Source organism: Vidua macroura, chromosome 5, assembly GCF_024509145.1.
Source record: "Vidua macroura isolate BioBank_ID:100142 chromosome 5, ASM2450914v1, whole genome shotgun sequence".
Classification (NCBI taxonomy): domain Eukaryota; kingdom Metazoa; phylum Chordata; class Aves; order Passeriformes; family Viduidae; genus Vidua; species Vidua macroura.
Window position 1 is genome coordinate 51,198,538 of NC_071575.1, and position 16,719 is coordinate 51,215,256.

General features: G+C 42.0%; 1 protein-coding gene across 1 annotated transcript; it reads left to right on the plus strand.

Moving 5' to 3' along the window:
- Positions 1-3,121: 3,121 nt before the first annotated feature.
- Positions 3,122-14,543, plus strand: WNT16 (Wnt family member 16). The gene is made up of 4 exons (XM_053978639.1): positions 3,122-3,401; positions 3,500-3,747; positions 5,702-5,988; positions 12,541-14,543. The coding sequence occupies exons 1-4, from the start codon at positions 3,316-3,318 to the stop codon at positions 13,003-13,005; spliced, it is 1,086 nt and encodes a 361-aa protein (XP_053834614.1). The 5' UTR covers positions 3,122-3,315; the 3' UTR covers positions 13,006-14,543.
- The last annotated feature ends 2,176 nt before the right edge of the window (positions 14,544-16,719 follow it).

Sequence of the window (16,719 nt, forward strand, 5' to 3'; positions counted from 1 at the left end):
TAATGCAGTTTGTTCTGTCTTATTCATGTCTCTGCTGGGCATCAGAAGTTCCAGAAGAAGAAAAATAATTTGAACAAAGATTTCAAAAGAGGAGTCTTGTTTAGGAGAAGTTAACTTTGTATGTGCTTACATCTAATAAGACAACAAACTTTGATTATAGTGAAAGCACTAGCCACTATATTTTTAAAGAGATAATTGGTCTATCTCTGAAGCATGTTATCTGTAGAGTGAAGCTTATTCACACAGATTCTGCACAACAGAGTATTTCTTTATATATTAGTGAATCATAAATATATATACACATATACGTATATGTACATATATATATATATGTATGTATGTATGTATGTAATTGACCCTGTCAGGATCACACTAATGTTCATTAAATATTAAATTAATAAATGTCCCATCAGGAAATACAAACCTGCTTAGACACATTTCCTTTTTTTTTTTTTTGTCTTTTATCGACATTTCAATTTCTTCTTTTTAAAATAAAAAATGTGGGCATTTTAGTATGAATGGCCACAGATAGCCCTACCATGGCCAGAGAAAGCAAGATAAGCAGAAAGTCAAATATATCTTCCCGTATTTATGGTAAGTTTTGTTCACTGAATCTTAGCACTTGACCTTGGCTTGGATTCTGCTTCACTGTTTCTGCATCCCACTCATGTTGTTGTCTGTGATGGAGTGAATGGTCTTCCAGCAAAGAGGGCTCTGAAGCATCAGCAAATTAGAATTACAGCCCTCAGAAACACATGACAAATTATAATAAATTTTGGGAGATCAGCAAGGCATTTCTAAATTGTTCCCCTTTGCTGGTTTGCAAAGCACATATTGTGCAAAGTAAAGTGTTTGCCCTTCCACTCCATTGGTAGCCAACTGGCCTGCATACAGACACAGAGCTCTAGACTAACAGAAACGCTGCTGTATGTGCTGCCTTTGTCTGGGGAAGAGAGTATTGCTGGAGGGAGTAAAGCAGAGAGACAATGCAAAGAGCAGGCAGGAAGCTAAAGCGCAGAAGGGCAGAGGATGAGGATCTGGTGAGGAATCCGGCTGTGACAGCAAACGGGGAGTGGTTTTAAGGGAAACAGATGGGAAGAAAGGCAGATGGGAGATTAGGATTCAAACACATAGTAACCCAAACTTTTTAAAATCAGATGGTCATGGAAAAATGTTGTTTGCTTCCAGTCACTCTTAGAGATTGAATTGGATGATCTCAAGAACTCCCTTAAAATAAATACTACTTTTTATTTAGCATCAGCCCTCCAAATTGCGTTTCACTTGACAATGTATAGGATCAAAGGGTTTCCCTAGCTAGACAAAGGTGATTGTAGCAAAAAATGTACATAAAATCAGATCCCCATGAGAACCCAACAGAAAGGTAATTTATTTATTTAAGGGGCCATATCGGAAATGCTACAAATAGGATTGGACTTTTTTGAAATCAATATTTTAAAAATTTCAATCTTACATTGCTATTTGTATATGAAATTCTGTAGCTATATGTATGTTATATGTAAATAGAAAAATTTACATATAAGAATTTAGAACCAAAATATCTATAATAACTTTAATAAATTAAAAATTAAAAAAAAAAAACAGCACCAACAAAATCAAAACAAACAAACAACCACGGAGAAGAAACTTGTTTAAAGAAACTGCAGGAAAAAATAATTTCAGAGTGGATGATAAATTCATAGAGCAGATAAAACAGTACATAAGGAATCCATGTCTGCTAGACCAAGGCTCTGAATTAACTTTAGAAGATGAAGCCAGGAAGCAGCAAAGAGGATAAAATAACCCATGTGTCCTGAAATAATTAGATAATTCTCTGACACAGCCCTTGCATTTTGGCTGGTTCAGGCCTGTTTCATGACTGGTTCCCTATGTTCCAAGGTCCCTCACTCTGGTCTAAGTTCCTCTGCAACCACAAGCAGATGTTCTCTAGACTAAAATTCAGAACAGAGAAAATAAGTTATGTTGAAAGGTTTAAATAACTAGTGGGGTCATTAGCAATCTGCCCAGAGTTGATGATGCTTTGGAGAAGTTTTGAGAGCAGACACATAAGCATGAAGTGGGAAGGAGGCATCATTTTATAGATCTAAATCGACCACAGATTGTGCTCTTAAAACATCTCTGCACGTTCATGGAGAAAAAAGGCAGGGAAAACAGCACATCTACGTGATTATTTCCCAAGATGTTGTACTCATAAAAATGTTCATTTGTCATTGAGATGATTTATTGTGTTCTTCACTTGGAGCTGTTGTCAGTCCACAAGAGCTATTTCACTAATTTACAACTGTGTCAAATCAAAGTTTTACAGATCTGTCATTTTATCCAGATTATTTTTAGTGCAGGTGTTTTGCTTACACAGAAGGAAGCAGCAATATATTGTGATCAAAGAGGACTTGAAAGTCCAGAGTGCCAACACCAGCTCCCCATCAGGTGCTAGCTGACTCACTGGCTTTTAATGTGTAACTAACGACTGGCAATCAAGGTAGCTGTTGATAAGCCCGTCTCACTGAAGTTAACAGGAGTGAACAAATGCTGTCCGAATGAATATTGATGCTGACTCAGGTAACACTGCTAAAGCATTAGAAAATTTGAATAAAAAGTGCAGGGAATGTTATGATTTATTAACATCTCTCTCATTTCTGTGGATTAAATCACTGCAGACCTACGGGTTCCTTTGCCCTCAGCTCCGCTCTGCCGTGCCCGGTCCCCGCTACACACCTCGCAGCCGCTTTGGGCGCCTCGCAGCCCGAGAGGCAGAACCGCAGAGGCGCGGCCGTGAGGAGCGGTGCGGGGCCGTGCGGAGCGGTGCGGGGCCGTGCGGAGCGGTGCGGGGCCGTGAGGAGCGGTGCGGGGCCGTGCGGGGCCGTGCGGAGCGGTGCGGGGCCGTGAGGAGCGGTGCAGGGCCGTGCGGGGCCGTGCGGAGCGGTGCTTTGTGCAGCGGAGCCCCCGCCGCGCCCCCGCCCGGCCCGCCCCGGCCCGCCCCGGCCCCCGGGCGGCCAATGCACGGGCTGGGAGGCACAGCCGGGGAAGGAGCCGGGGAAAACATCAATCCCAACTTTGTCACCTTGACAGGAACCGAGCGCTCCCGATGTGTCCCCTCCTGCCACCCTCCCTGTCAGCCCAGCCTCCCCAGGACGGCCGTCCGACGGCCCAGGCTCGCCTCGCCGGCTGCCTCCTGTCCCTGGAGGGGCAGACACCCGAGTAGGGGGGTGCCCCTGGGTACAGTCCCCCTCGGTCCCTGCTGCCCGGGGCCGGGCCGCGGGCAGGGGCGGCTGCACGGCGGGGCTGGATGCGGCTGCCATGGGGCGCGGGGCTCCCCTCGGACCGTGCCTGCTGCGGGCAGTGCTGCTGCTCGCCCTCTGCCCCGCCGCCGGCAGCACCTGGATGTGAGTAGCCGAGCGCGGGTTCAGGGTGGGAGGGCTGCGCGGAGCCCGTCCCCTCGTGTCCGTCGGGGCCCGGCGCTGACGGGCGGCTGCCTCCGCAGGTGGCTGGGCATCGCCGCGGCCGGCGGGCCCGAGAAGCCGGGCTGCGCCAGCCCTTCGCTGAACCGCCGGCAGCAGGACCTGTGCGAGCAGAAGCCGGAGCTGATGCCCGCGATCCGAGAGGGAGCGCGCCTGGGCCTCCAGGAGTGCCGCAGCCAGTTCCGACACGAGCGCTGGGACTGCCGCTCGCCGCCCGCCGCCCGCCGCGGGACCGCCGCCCCCGCCGCCTTCGGGCAGCAGCTCAGCAGCGGTGAGTGACCGCGCCGGAGGGGCCGCTGCGGGCACGGCGGGGCGGGGACCCGAGGCTGCCCCGGGGTAATCGCTTTGCGTGGCCAGGAGCCCCGCGGGGCGGCGGGGACCGTCCGTGCGTCCCGTCGGCAGAGCCGGGCGAAGCCGGGCCGGGCGGTCCTGCCGACGTCCCGGGAGGTACCGCAGGCACACGAAATGCACCGAGCAGAGAAAACCTGCCCTTGTCTTTGCAACGTTGTGGTTGCTTCTTGTAATTTTCGCGTAGAACGTCCGTGGTTTACACTGCCCGTAGGTAGATCCACTTAACTATGTTGAAATACTGTTGTTGTTAGACTTATGTTGGGTTTATCCCCTTGTGTCATAGTTACTAAATAAGCGGGCTTATGACATGTTATTTCAAACAGGTCACTTGCAGATAAAAAAGTCTGCTCAGGGCACTAAATACAATGTGAAATTCTTTAAAATATATCATATGTGCTCAGTTATGTGGTATTGATCAGCACAATGAAACCAAAGCCGCTTTTTTTTTTTTTTTTTTTTTTTTTTTTTTTTTTTTTTTTATAAAATAATTATGAAATTGCTGGAATTTCCACTGAAACAAGGATGAGTTTTTTTGTAAGAAAAGTCACACCAAAGCTTTCCTGCAAGTTGCAGGGATCCTGCAAAAAACTTTTTTTAGCTCCCTGGTCACTGATTGTGTGATGGATATGATTGTAAGTATTGTGGTACTTCACTTTGTGTTCATGCAATCTTCACTTTGTACTAAAACAGTGTAAAACCCACAAGTTTAAATCATGAAAACATAAAGTGAGGAATAAAAAGTGGTGCATATTCCAAAAAGGAAAGAGGGAAAAAAGAAAAAAAGAGTTTTCCCCACTGTATGGAGCCATATGTGTGTTAGTCCTTCTGTTCAACAGGAAGGACTGTTTCTGAAGACCCATAAATGACTGCCACTGTTCACCCACAAAGCTTCACTAGTGTGTACTGTGGAAGACTTTTATGATGGTACTGGCACCACAGACTAATACAAACAGGAGAAACAAACACGACTTTTCCTGCCCATGAGCAGAAGCTCTGAAGACTGGAAAGAAATAATTTTCACAACAGTGAAAAATTGCCCACTTCAGTAAAATTTCATCTGCATTTATTGACCACTCAATGATATTCAATTTGCTTAGAGTATGCCTTACTTAACACAGTAAGGTGTTAAATGTGGCTGGGTGCCACATTATGCCAGAAGTGTCAGAGAATGGGGCAGGCGTAAGAAGCCCGGGCAGGTCCCTCCATGATTCTTCTGAGATACAGTCTAACAAGTAAAGGCCTTTCATGCTGCTGTCTTTCCCATGGCCAGCTTATTCTAGGAAAGGCACATGGCCTAAATATCTTTGTGCTGATTTCTGCCTGGTTTAAGATTTTTGGGGCTCTTTGCAACCTTTGTGAAATAGAAGAACATCAACGTTTGCTAAATTTAGCATGAGGTAAGTTTTGGCCCTGTACCAAAGTAACCTGGGATCATGACAACTTCTCTGAGATTTAGACTGACCTTTTCTTCTTCAAATCAATATGGATAGTGAAAAACAGAGTGAAGAGAAAGGGGTTTGGAATGTGGTTGGTTTGGAGTTTGATTCTTTATTTATTATTTGGCTTGAAAATTTCTGTGGCAAATAAAATTCCTAATCAGATTTAGAAAGAAGTTACCGAAAATTGCATTGTATAAGTAGTGAGAAACAGCATCATTAATAGCATGGCCATATGAAGAGGCCCTGAAGTCATTTTGGGGTATGAACATCCACTGCTTTGAGCAAATTCACACTATAGACCAAGCTGCGATGACTTTAAACTTGTAACTGTTCCCTTTTAATAGTCATCTGGCTTGTAAAGTCCCTTTCTGTAGCCCAGCCAGGAAGGTGATCAGAGGCAGTTATGGAGTAACGTTTCCACGCCTTGCTGTGCAGGCACGAAGGAGACCGCGTTCATCTCGGCAGTGACGGCGGCTGGGCTCGTGCACTCGGTGACGCGGTCGTGCAGCGCGGGGAACATGACCGAGTGCTCCTGCGATGTCACCCTGCAGCACGGCGGCTCAGCCAGCGAGGGCTGGCACTGGGGCGGCTGCTCTGATGATATCCACTATGGAATGTCCTTCAGCAGAAAGTTCCTGGATGTGCCGTTCAAGAACGTAACAGGCAAGAGTGGGAGCGGGCTGGTGGCGATGAACCTGCACAACAACGAGGCTGGGAGGCAGGTAAGTGTCATTCAGGTGTGGCAGCAGCTGCTTGATCACCTTCATTGACAAAATGGCATCAGCCAAAGGAGGTGGGGCCTTGGCAAGAACAGCAGTAACATCACCAAAGAAACATGTACAAACTCAGAATCCAAGCTGGTTTTAACCAACTAATTTCTCTATGTTAAAGTAAAATCCACAAAATAAGTAATAGATCTTCAGTGCTTAAATAGTAAATTTATCTTAATTAGATATTTGATATTCAGTTACAAAGTTGAAATAGTCCTGTTATCATCATAATATGATATGATTTTTGTCACTGATTATTCTGTTATTATCATGACCTGCATTTATAATTCTCTCTAATACTGACTGAGAAGGTCAGCTAGACACAAGGCCTCATTACTCATCTGCAGCCTGCAGTCCACACCTGAGAGTGCAAGTTTAACATTGTTCAGAGGGGAAATCAAGAGTTAATATTTTCTTTAAAAACATGGGATAGAAATGACACCTTCAAAGTAGCTCATTGGTTAGGACATGCATCAAAGAAATGAAAGGACACTGATTTTGGATGGCTTTTTTTCAGTCCAAAGAACTTCCAACCCAGGGCTGCTGAGGAAAACTGTGTTTGGGTGTGTGACATTGGATTCTCCTTCCTGTCCTGCAGAGGATGTAAAATGGGGGCAGCAATAGCCTATATAGGGACATGTGAGCCTGTAATCTAGTGCTTGGAGCTTTCATCTGGAATGGCAGAGATTTGTATTATTTTTCCCATAAAATTATGTATTATTTTGTATAATGTATTATTTTTTTATTATTTTTAGTATTATTTTTCCTTTAAAATTACTTTCTTTGCTTTACCTTGGAGATTTCATCTTTAATGGCTCTCTGGGCCCATAATACTTTAAATCTGTTTTGCTCAGCGACACAGCTTTAACTAAAGGGAAAAAAAAAGGGAAAACCTGGTTTTGACTACACATATTGATGGACTCCATTGTGACTCTGAAATTTCCTGTAGCTGGAAGCAGCATCAGTGGGTTTTACTGTAATCAACTTTTCTATCTACCACAGACAAGGAGTAGCCATAGTAAGCCAACCTAAGAGCCATGGTGATATAATTGAAAATTACTTTAATTTGAAGTAATTTTTACAGGTAATATGTGTTATTTCATTTAAGCTATGTAGTTGGAAAAGCAGAAAATATTTCAGGTTCCTTCCAACTGAAATCATTCCATAATTCCAGGTGACAAAGATCCTTTTTATAACTGAAGTAAGTTGAAGCAAACTTTAAACCTAAGTAAAAACTGAGAACTAAAAGCTATGAGTTTAATTAGATGTCAGTCAGCTAAATCATCTCCAAGGAAAGTGATTGCTATCTTGTAGTAGGAGATGTTAATAAGAGGAACAGAAGATTAAATTATTATTTCCTTAAGGAAAGAGCAAAGAGTTGTTTATCATATTTGTAGAGTGAGATAGTTAAGGAAGAAATATATATAGTCAGCTTCCATGCATTAATATTTTGTAATTTAGTGGAAAAATATAGGATAAAGCAAATATTTTGATCACTGTCCAGAATGAAAAAGAATGTTTATTGTTGGTACTTGGGATTTCTAGCAGCAATATTATCTGAAGTAAAGTTTAGCATAACTCTTCTTTTTGTATTTTCAAATCTTAACTAGGAGATGCTAAAAAATGTTTGCCTTCATGTTTTGGGGCTTACAAGAAGAATGTTTTGATATCTTATGATCTTTTGTAATAAATACTATCATGTTGCTGGTTTGGTGTCTTGCAAGAGCAGTCTTCCAGGGACAGTACTTCTGTGTTTGTTTGCAGTTAGTAATAGAACTGGTATGTGCAGAATTCTCTTGTTTCTCTCCTATTTCAGTACAAAATGTTATTTTATACTTCCACATCTCATAGTTTTCATATCAACACATAAAAACTTTAAAACTGTGTGTCTTTTGAGTTGCCCACTAATGTGACCCTCAGAAGATTCAAATTGCATCCTTATTCTGCTAGAAGTTAAACATTCATCATCTTTTAGCATGGCAATTTTCAGTGTGCTTAGATGTGTGTATGTGAGTTGGGCTTTTCTGCTCCTTGTACAAAAGGAGGTGGGGAGTCAGGCACTATGGGTTCATTATCATTGTATTATTTTACTACTGGAAAAATTCTGCTCACTTTTCCACTTGTGGAAATTTATTTGGTGTGGGACTTTTTTGGAGAGTTTGTTTTTACTGATACTTGTGGATTGGTAAGAGACTCGCCAAGCTTGGAATTGTTCATAAGTGATGCACCTCTGGTAGGGCACGTGCTTGTCTTCATAAATAATCATATTAGTTCTACCAGCGGCTGAAATTGCAACATTTGATTACAGGCATTGGTTCCTGTGACAAAACAAGTACTGGCAGTCCTTGTCTCACAGCTGAGAGCAGTGCCTGCCAACAGAAAGCTTAACTTGAACGTGTTAAGCATTAACGGGCATTAGAGGGTATGCAAGCTTCCATTGACACTCTGCTGCAAATCAGTCTCTGCTTTCTGCCACAGTCTGTCTGTTCTAGCCACAGTTTCCTACCCTGTGCTGCTCCCTCAGTTAATTGTACTGGATTAGTGAAAGGAATACAGATAAAAAAATTATCTTTCTCTCAGGTTTAATTTTAAAAAAGAGCAGTGTTCATCTCTGTTCATCACTTAACCTGCACTCTTGTTGTGCGTGTTGTACCACCAAGGCTGAGTAGCAATAGGGGCAGGAGGAACTGCTCAGATGGGCTTGTGGCTGACCACAACACTGGTGGACCCAGCTCAGTCACCACACTGGTCATTTCTCACCAGACATCAGTCAGTACCATAACCCACCTAAGAAACTTGTCCCACCTTGCTCAGAATGACACATCTATCCACTAGGTTTCCGTAACAGTGCTCCTCTGAAGCTCTCCATGGAATTTTGTTTCATATGGAGAATCCTCTCACTATTTCATGAATAACTGAACAGATTCACCATATGAACCTAAAATGTGAAACAGAACACTGGTTGTGTAGTCAGTCTGGAGGTCATGGTCCCAGTAACTCTGCAATCACTGTGCACCGCTGAGACACAGGTGTATGCTTCAGCTGTGTCCCACCTGAAGGCCATGTTGGCTCTATAGGCACAATCTTAGGTGTACCATCTTGTTTGTACCATCAGGAGATGCCCAATCCCTAAATTTTGCCAGATGTTCAATTATGGGAGCTTTTTCATTGAAGTTCACATGACAGACTGAGATGCAGTAGCATGTTCTGTGATCAGGCAAAGCAAAATGTCACCTCCCTGTGCTGGCAACTTAAAGTATATTGGAGTCCAGGCTTAAAATTTGCCCATCCTAGCAGCTTGGAAGCAAGACACTGAATCACATTTGTATTTCTTTCATTAATCAGCTCATTCATACACTGCTAATGTATGCTGCATTTTTATATTTTTATATCAGTCTAAGAGTTCAACATCAGTTTCTGCTCCTGTTTCAAAATTCTATCTTCTTCTACTTTTGTTTAATTCATCCTCAGAGAAAAACTCTGAGCGTCATCTGCTGGGCTACTTGCCCACATGGAAGTAACTCACCCTTAGCACCTAGCAGTCATGTCCAGAGCTTCCTCTGACAATTTCTGGATCCTTCTACCCTTAGTAAGAGCTTTATATATAACCTTATGTAACCTTATGTACCTTATATGTAACCTTATATAAGGTTACATCTGTAACCTTATAAATCTAGTAGCACAATATGATTTAAAACTACTTTGAAATTCTAGTTACTTGATAAAAATAACATCATTCAAAATTGGAAAAATTCTATTAAATCCTCTCTATTTTTAAGTCATGTGTATGATTTATTTTTTGATATCTTGTTTTCCTTCACATTTTTATTTGGTCATCTGTCTTCTGACAGACTTTTTGTCCTTGTATTTTAAATTCTCATCTGCCTCAATCACTCTTACATCTTAATGATTAATATTCTGACTACCCAGTGATTTTGTTATTGACAGATTCTTGAGATATGAGCAAGGTCAAGTCTATCTATTAAAGAGAAACTAGTCTGTGTAGAGGACATGGTAAGTATCAACCAGCATTAACTAGCATTTGATTTGCCACTAAAAGAATCTGTGTGTGCTCATGGGTGAGAGTTTGCTTGTTGCAATATTCTTATTTCTTCCAGTAGTGCAGAAAAATCTCCAGCCCACAGGATGTGGAAGTATTTCCTGTACAGAAGTACCTCTTTGCCAGGTTCAGTTTGCAAAGGCTAATGACTGTTCTAGGTCAGGGCATATGCCTGCTCTTTCTTGCTAATGTTTTTTGTGAATGTCTTGCATATTTCGCTTCCATAGTAACCTCCACCTACAAATCGTTCCTGTTTATTCACCAAAGATGCAACTCCAAGCAAACATTTCGGCCATGTGGTTTTTTTAAATGTTTGTAGAATTTTATGCAAATGCCAGCTCAAGCATGAGTCAATGTCTTTGGGGCAGAATGTGCCAGGAGGCCTCAATGCCCAGTGAAAACAATGGAGTAACCATGCTGGACTCATCCCAAAACTTCAGTGACCACAGTCACCATGATAGAAAGTCCCAGTTTAGCATATAGATTAGAAATAGCTAATTTAATTTGCTGTATGCCTTGACTGATTTTGGAATTTTGAGGATGGTATTTGTGCTGCCTGAGCTACCAATATGGAGTCTGGGACTTGAGTTTTTTTCTGGTCCTACAGAGGGCCAGTGGGGCTTGATAGGATTTCAGGTATCAGATCTCACTGCAGAATCAAGGCTTAGGAACTGGCACAAATGAAACTACTTTTTCAGGGGCAACCAGAGGAGGATGTTAGATTTGTCTTCTGTTTTTTTAATTTAGTTTCAGAAAGACATAGACTGACAGCAGCTAGTATGTGTGGAGGCTGAGGGATAAGCAAAGGCTTAGGATGAAATGTAATAAACATCATGTAGTTGGGATGTTGATTTCTTTTTTTTTTGTTTTCCCCATGTTTTGATAAAAGCAGTTCCTCCAAAGAGGATTAATTTGAATATGCATTGACCTTGATGCATGAGAAGTTTCAAGACAAACTTACTATAAGTTAATTTAAAATCTACAGTTACTGTTAAATTTCCCAATTGTTTTGATTGTGGAAATTAAATATGGGGGCAAAGGTTAGTAAAATGGAAGACGGCAACATGGGCTTTCCACACCACTAACCAATGGCCCATATGAGTCTACAGGATGGCTTCAGAAGGTATGTTAATGCAAATGTAAAACAAACCAAAAACTATATCTTGTACAATATCTGCGCATGTGTGATTTTTCAATGCCTTTTTCAAACTCTAATGTGAGGGTTGTCACAAGACTAATTATATGATTTTATACAATGACTATTAGATGTTAGAGAAGGAAGTATTGTATTGATTGTCTCCTGAGTGTTTGAATCAGTCTCAAGGATATGAGGTAAAGGAAGTTACTGCTTGTTTACAGATTCCAGTTATTTCAGGCTTGATATCCTATAAACTGAGCCAAAATTGTGTGTTACAAAAAGCTTAACACAGGCTTCAGATTTGCATTGTTCGTGAGACAGTTACTGTTCAGCCCAGCTCGTGCTTCTGCATGGGCATGGAAAAGTATCTCATCTAAGGGTATTTAAGTGTTGGCAATAACTGTGGAAACTTGCTAAAACATTGACAGTTATAAAAGTAATAGGAATGCAACTACATAGTTGTGTTAAATAGAGCCATTACGAAACTGGAAACACTAGAAACCCGTACTAGAACTAGTAATGTCTAAATTAAAATAACAGGGCTCAAGACTATAAGTGAGAAGCATCTGAGATTTACTACAGAATACCTGAGCCGAGGACACCTCATGGTGGGTCTTTTGACAGACTTTCTGTGAAGCTCAGATATGTGGGCATCCTTCTGCTCTTCCAAAAGTTTGCCCTGAGGTGCCTCCTCCTGTGCTGCTTTGGGTTCTGAGCCACACTGTTTGCCCAGGCACTGCTGTGTGACTTCAGCCATTCCTGTGGCCTTAGTTACAAACGGTTGTGAATGTTTAGTGATCTTCATGGTAGCTGTAAAGTACCCTTAAAAGGCAACATAACTGGGCACTTACTTGCCCAGTAAGTGTCTTCCAAAATAGGAAGGGTGCCATGACCTCTCCTATCCTTGCTTTCCCTTTCTGCTAGACCCACTAGACCCTTTTGCCCATGAGAGCCTTTTTCATTCCAGCAATGGGAGGAGCAACACAGGACATGTCATTCAGGTATTTAGGATCCTCCAAAATGAAAAGCCGTCCAGAAATCACAGCTTTCACTGTTGTGATCAATATTGCTACATTATGGCCATTTGAAACTGCAAATGAAGAGCAAGTCTGAAAATCATGCCTCTCATAGTGGGGGTCCAGGACGGGAAACCTGGTTCCTAACACGTGCTCTGACTTCCCTGTTATGGAAATAGCAGTGACAGCTGTAATATTAAATACTTTGAGACCTCTGTGCTACTGATGTCAGGCAGCATTCCTCATGAATGAAAGACCACATTCAAATGTTGTTCTCCCTTTGCTTTCAGGCTGTAGCAAAACTGATGTCTGTGGATTGCCGTTGTCATGGTGTTTCTGGGTCCTGTGCTGTGAAAACTTGTTGGAAAACCATGCCATCCTTTGAAAAGATTGGCCGGTTTTTAAAGGATAAGTATGAAAACAGCATACAAATATCAGACAGACTGAAAAAAAAGCTACGCAGGAAAGAGAAAAGCCAGAGAAAAATACCAATTGGGAAGGAGGACCTGCTGTATGTAAACAAATCACCCAATTACTGTGTCGAAGACCAAAAACTGGGGATCCCTGGAACTCAGGGAAGAGAATGTAACCGCACTTCACAGGGACCTGAGGGCTGTAACCTGCTGTGCTGTGGGCGTGGGTACAACACCCACGTTGTCAGGCACGTGGAAAGGTGCGAGTGCAAGTTTGTCTGGTGCTGCTACGTGCGCTGCAGGAGGTGCGAGACCATGACCGACGTACACACCTGCAAGTAAGATGAAGTACAGGAAACATGGCCAAACCATCCACCCTCTGTAGTGCACACAGCTGCTGCAGGGGCAGCAATCACTGTTACCATGTGGGATTTCAGAGGGATCGGCCTCAGGGGGAACAACAGGTACTGCCAGACAATGGGTATCCAAGCATGCCTCAACTGAAACGACAGCTGAGTAAATATCAGGCTGCATGCAGGGACAGCTTAAACAGCAAAAAGGACTCCTGATGACACATTTGAACATTTTAACATGTTACTCCATAAGCAGAGACAGATGCTAAACTTTTCAAGTATTTAATAGACACAATGTCCTGAAGATCCATGTGGTGGCTAGGTACAGTGGAGAAATCTCAAGATCTCATTAGCCTGAGAGTTAAGAGAGTTTGAAAGACACATTAGATATAGTGCTCATGTCTGTGCTTTTAAAACTGGGACTAGATGGATCCACTAGTTAGTTCATATCTGCAGACTTCAGAAAAACCCACAAAGATAGGGAAAGAGACAAAGATAGGGAAAGAGTTCAGCTGTTGACCACGAAGCATTTGCTTTGCAGCCGTTCAGAAAACTGCCTTCTGCAAAGTGTGCAGAAAAGCATCAGGAAGTGAGGAATGTCTGTGACTGCAGAGAGCTCAGCAGTGTCTGCCTGGAAAAGGAGGGTCAAGCTGTGCCCAGGGGAGAGAGGCAGGAGCACAGCTTGGTGAATGTGAATGGGGTACCAAACAGCAATCTTAGGATTTTTAACCTTCAAACACACAAGGGACAGGTCTGAGAAGGGACAGAAGTACAGTTTGATATTTGAAGGAAATAAAACCCTCTGCAGGCATTTCCTGAGTATCTGAGCACACATTTTGCAAGTCAGCTGGTTGTCACCCCACTCTTGAATTCTATGCAATAACCTGCCACATTCAACCATCTCATTGGTGGTTCACCATCATTATCAAAATTAACCACATGAGATTTAGCCCAAAGGAATCTGCCATAAAGCAATGGAGTTTTTAAAACAGATTTTCTTTATAGAATCAGCAGCTAGAATTTTTCATTAGATAGCATCCTCAGTAAGTTCAATGCACAATACAATTTATGGATTGGCTCACACCATTAAAATATTTAAACTGTTAATTATAACACTTTCTCTATCTCCATTTGTTGGCTTAATTTTATTTTACATCTGTGAAAGGTTGTTTATTTTTATGCAGTGATTTTATGCCTAGCTTAAAAAGCATCATGTGAAAGGATTACTGTTGTTTAATTGTGCAAAGAACTATTTTTGATAAGACAAGAAAGTTTATATTTTGTAAATATTTAAATTATGCAAGTTATGTAAAAGGTTTCCACAACTAATATGATAAGACTACAGCCCTTAAGATTTGTTGGTTAGATATTTGTTAATATTGTAGTAGCCTTCAATCGAATTTTGTTTGCATGTGCTGGAGTAAATTAGTCAGAGAACTGCATAAATGTTAGGGCTTTGTATCATCAGGGTGGTTATAACTATTGCAGTTCATATACACTGATGAGAAACACTATGATTTTTCTAAATGTTAATTAGTTAATTAGTATTCTGCATACTTTCCTTTTTATTATTCTCTTAAATGCATTTTACAAACACTGAAATCCCAGCTCCAGCAGTAAGTACTCCCACTGAAATCCAGGGAACTTGGAAGGGTTTGCAATCCCTTAACTTCTTCCATACTAACAGCCAGTTTTTAGAAGCTTGGGACAGTTTGGCTGAGGGTTTCAAAGTTACTTTGAAGAATTCATTTCCTAGTCGTCAGTCATTTTCCCAGGAAAGATGGTGACCAGATTCTGAACTGTCACTCTTTATTGGATGTGTAAGTCAGGAGGAAGGAAACAAAATCTTCTGTGTTGTGGTATTTCACTGCCTTATGTGGATTATTTTAGGAACATCAGTTCAGCAACAATGAAGTCCATTATCTGCTGTTTGGACCTTTACTCCACATTTGGCCAGTCCATCTCCATTGGCCTGACCAAATTATTATCTTGGAACCACAAAAAATCTGCTTCGGAGAAGGGTGCCCAGCATGCCAGTAAGGCACTGTCACAGGTTTCAACACCTTCTCTGCAAACACTTGGATAGGGAAGACATATCACAGTGGAAGACCCTGAAGAGAGAGTTGTCACCCCAGGTTGTTTCAACAGTGAAAATAAACCCACAAGTTCCTCAGGCTGTGCCACAGGACCAATTGGCAGCATGGATGGGAGATGACTTAACAGCACTAAGTCCTGATAGAACAGTATCATACTTTCTGCTGAGACCATACTTGGGAAAATACAATTTTTGACATCTAAAATGACCTTGAAATATTATTTAAACTCAGTAGTTTGTTGTTTTGTTTTTGGTTTTGTTTTTTTTCCCCTGTTCATTGATTGCAAGATCAGCAGGGGAAAGAGAAGGAAACAGCTGCTTTGGCTGCCTCCAGGGATCAGAAACTCTCCAGAGGATGGAGTGATTTCCATGCATTTTACATAGCAGACAATGTAGTTGGACTATTACAGTGCTCTGTGCTGATCCCTACCTCTCTGCCTATATATTCTAATTCCCTGAAACAGCGTTTTCATATCTACATACTTCAAATGACAATAAACAGATGATGTTCATTTTATTAACTAATATACTATAAAACTTAACACAAGGTGTAGTGATCTACGTGGTGGGTTAGGTCCTTTTGAGGCATCTGTGATAACTAAGATAGAAAAGTCAGAAATCAACGTATCCACCAGGTTTTTCAATGGAGTGATTCAGCTGCAAAGACCTGAGAACTTGACACTGTAATGATAAAAACAATGCTGAAACATTCAAGGCTGAAAAGGATAATTAGAAAAGAATGCTGTAGCATTTGGTAGGAAAAAAAACATTTGCAAGCTATGTTCCACAGAAGTTAGCACTGTCTTCCACTGCCATCCACCAAACTCAAAGAGGAGTCATAATTCTTACTCAGTCTGGAGTGCCTTTGTTCATGTTTTTGCATAAGCCTGTAGCTATATCATGCTATGGACAACACCCTAAGAAAGGAACAGACCTTTCTGAGGCAACAGGTGATTACAGATTTAGAGATTATAGCAACTGAAATACAAGATTAAAGGAACTGGTTTGGTGTGTTCTGGAGAGGAGAACATAGGGCAAGGAAGAATGCAAAAAGATACCTAAGTGGAGCGTCATCCATTTTTAACTTCCTAAAAAGTAATTGTTTATTTTCAGCTAAGAAGATTTGGATAGCACATGAGCCAACCCACCTAGATGGACAGTTAAGCACAGGAAGTGATATCTGAGGAATCTGTTTTAACCTGAGTCTATGAAGGATGCCTTAGATCTTTGAAACCTTGAAAGGGATAACTGCAAAGGCAGAAAGGAGGAACTAAAAGTGGCTTTAATGTTATCAGAAATGCATAAAAAAACATCTCAAGTAGAACATGTTCTCTCTTGCCATTCTTCACTTTATCAGCCCCCAGGGAGGCAGGAGCAGGGTGTGGCTGAAGCTCAGGTGTTTGTGCCCTGTTGGCCTGTTGCTCAGAGGGTGAGAAGCATGGTCCCTTGCATCCCTTGTACAGCATCAGGAGTCACTGACACCTCATGATATCACTGGAAAGGTCAAGAGCTGTTCTCACACTCTCCTGCTTCAGCCACAAAGTTCCCATCTAGCTCTACAGGTTTCTTCAAGTTTCTTTCACAGGCCCCTTGTATTAAGGCTAGGCA

Excerpts from the sequence above, each read along its gene's own strand:
- WNT16 (XM_053978639.1), top strand. The coding sequence starts at position 3,316 with ATGGGGCGCGGGGCTCCCCTCGGACCGTGCCTGCTGCGGGCAGTGCTG. Across the intron at positions 3,402-3,499 it reads GCCGCCGGCAGCACCTGGAT|GTGGCTGGGCATCGCCGCGG; the intron begins GTGAGTAGCCGA and ends CTGCCTCCGCAG. Across the intron at positions 5,989-12,540 it reads ACAACGAGGCTGGGAGGCAG|GCTGTAGCAAAACTGATGTC; the intron begins GTAAGTGTCATT and ends CTTTGCTTTCAG.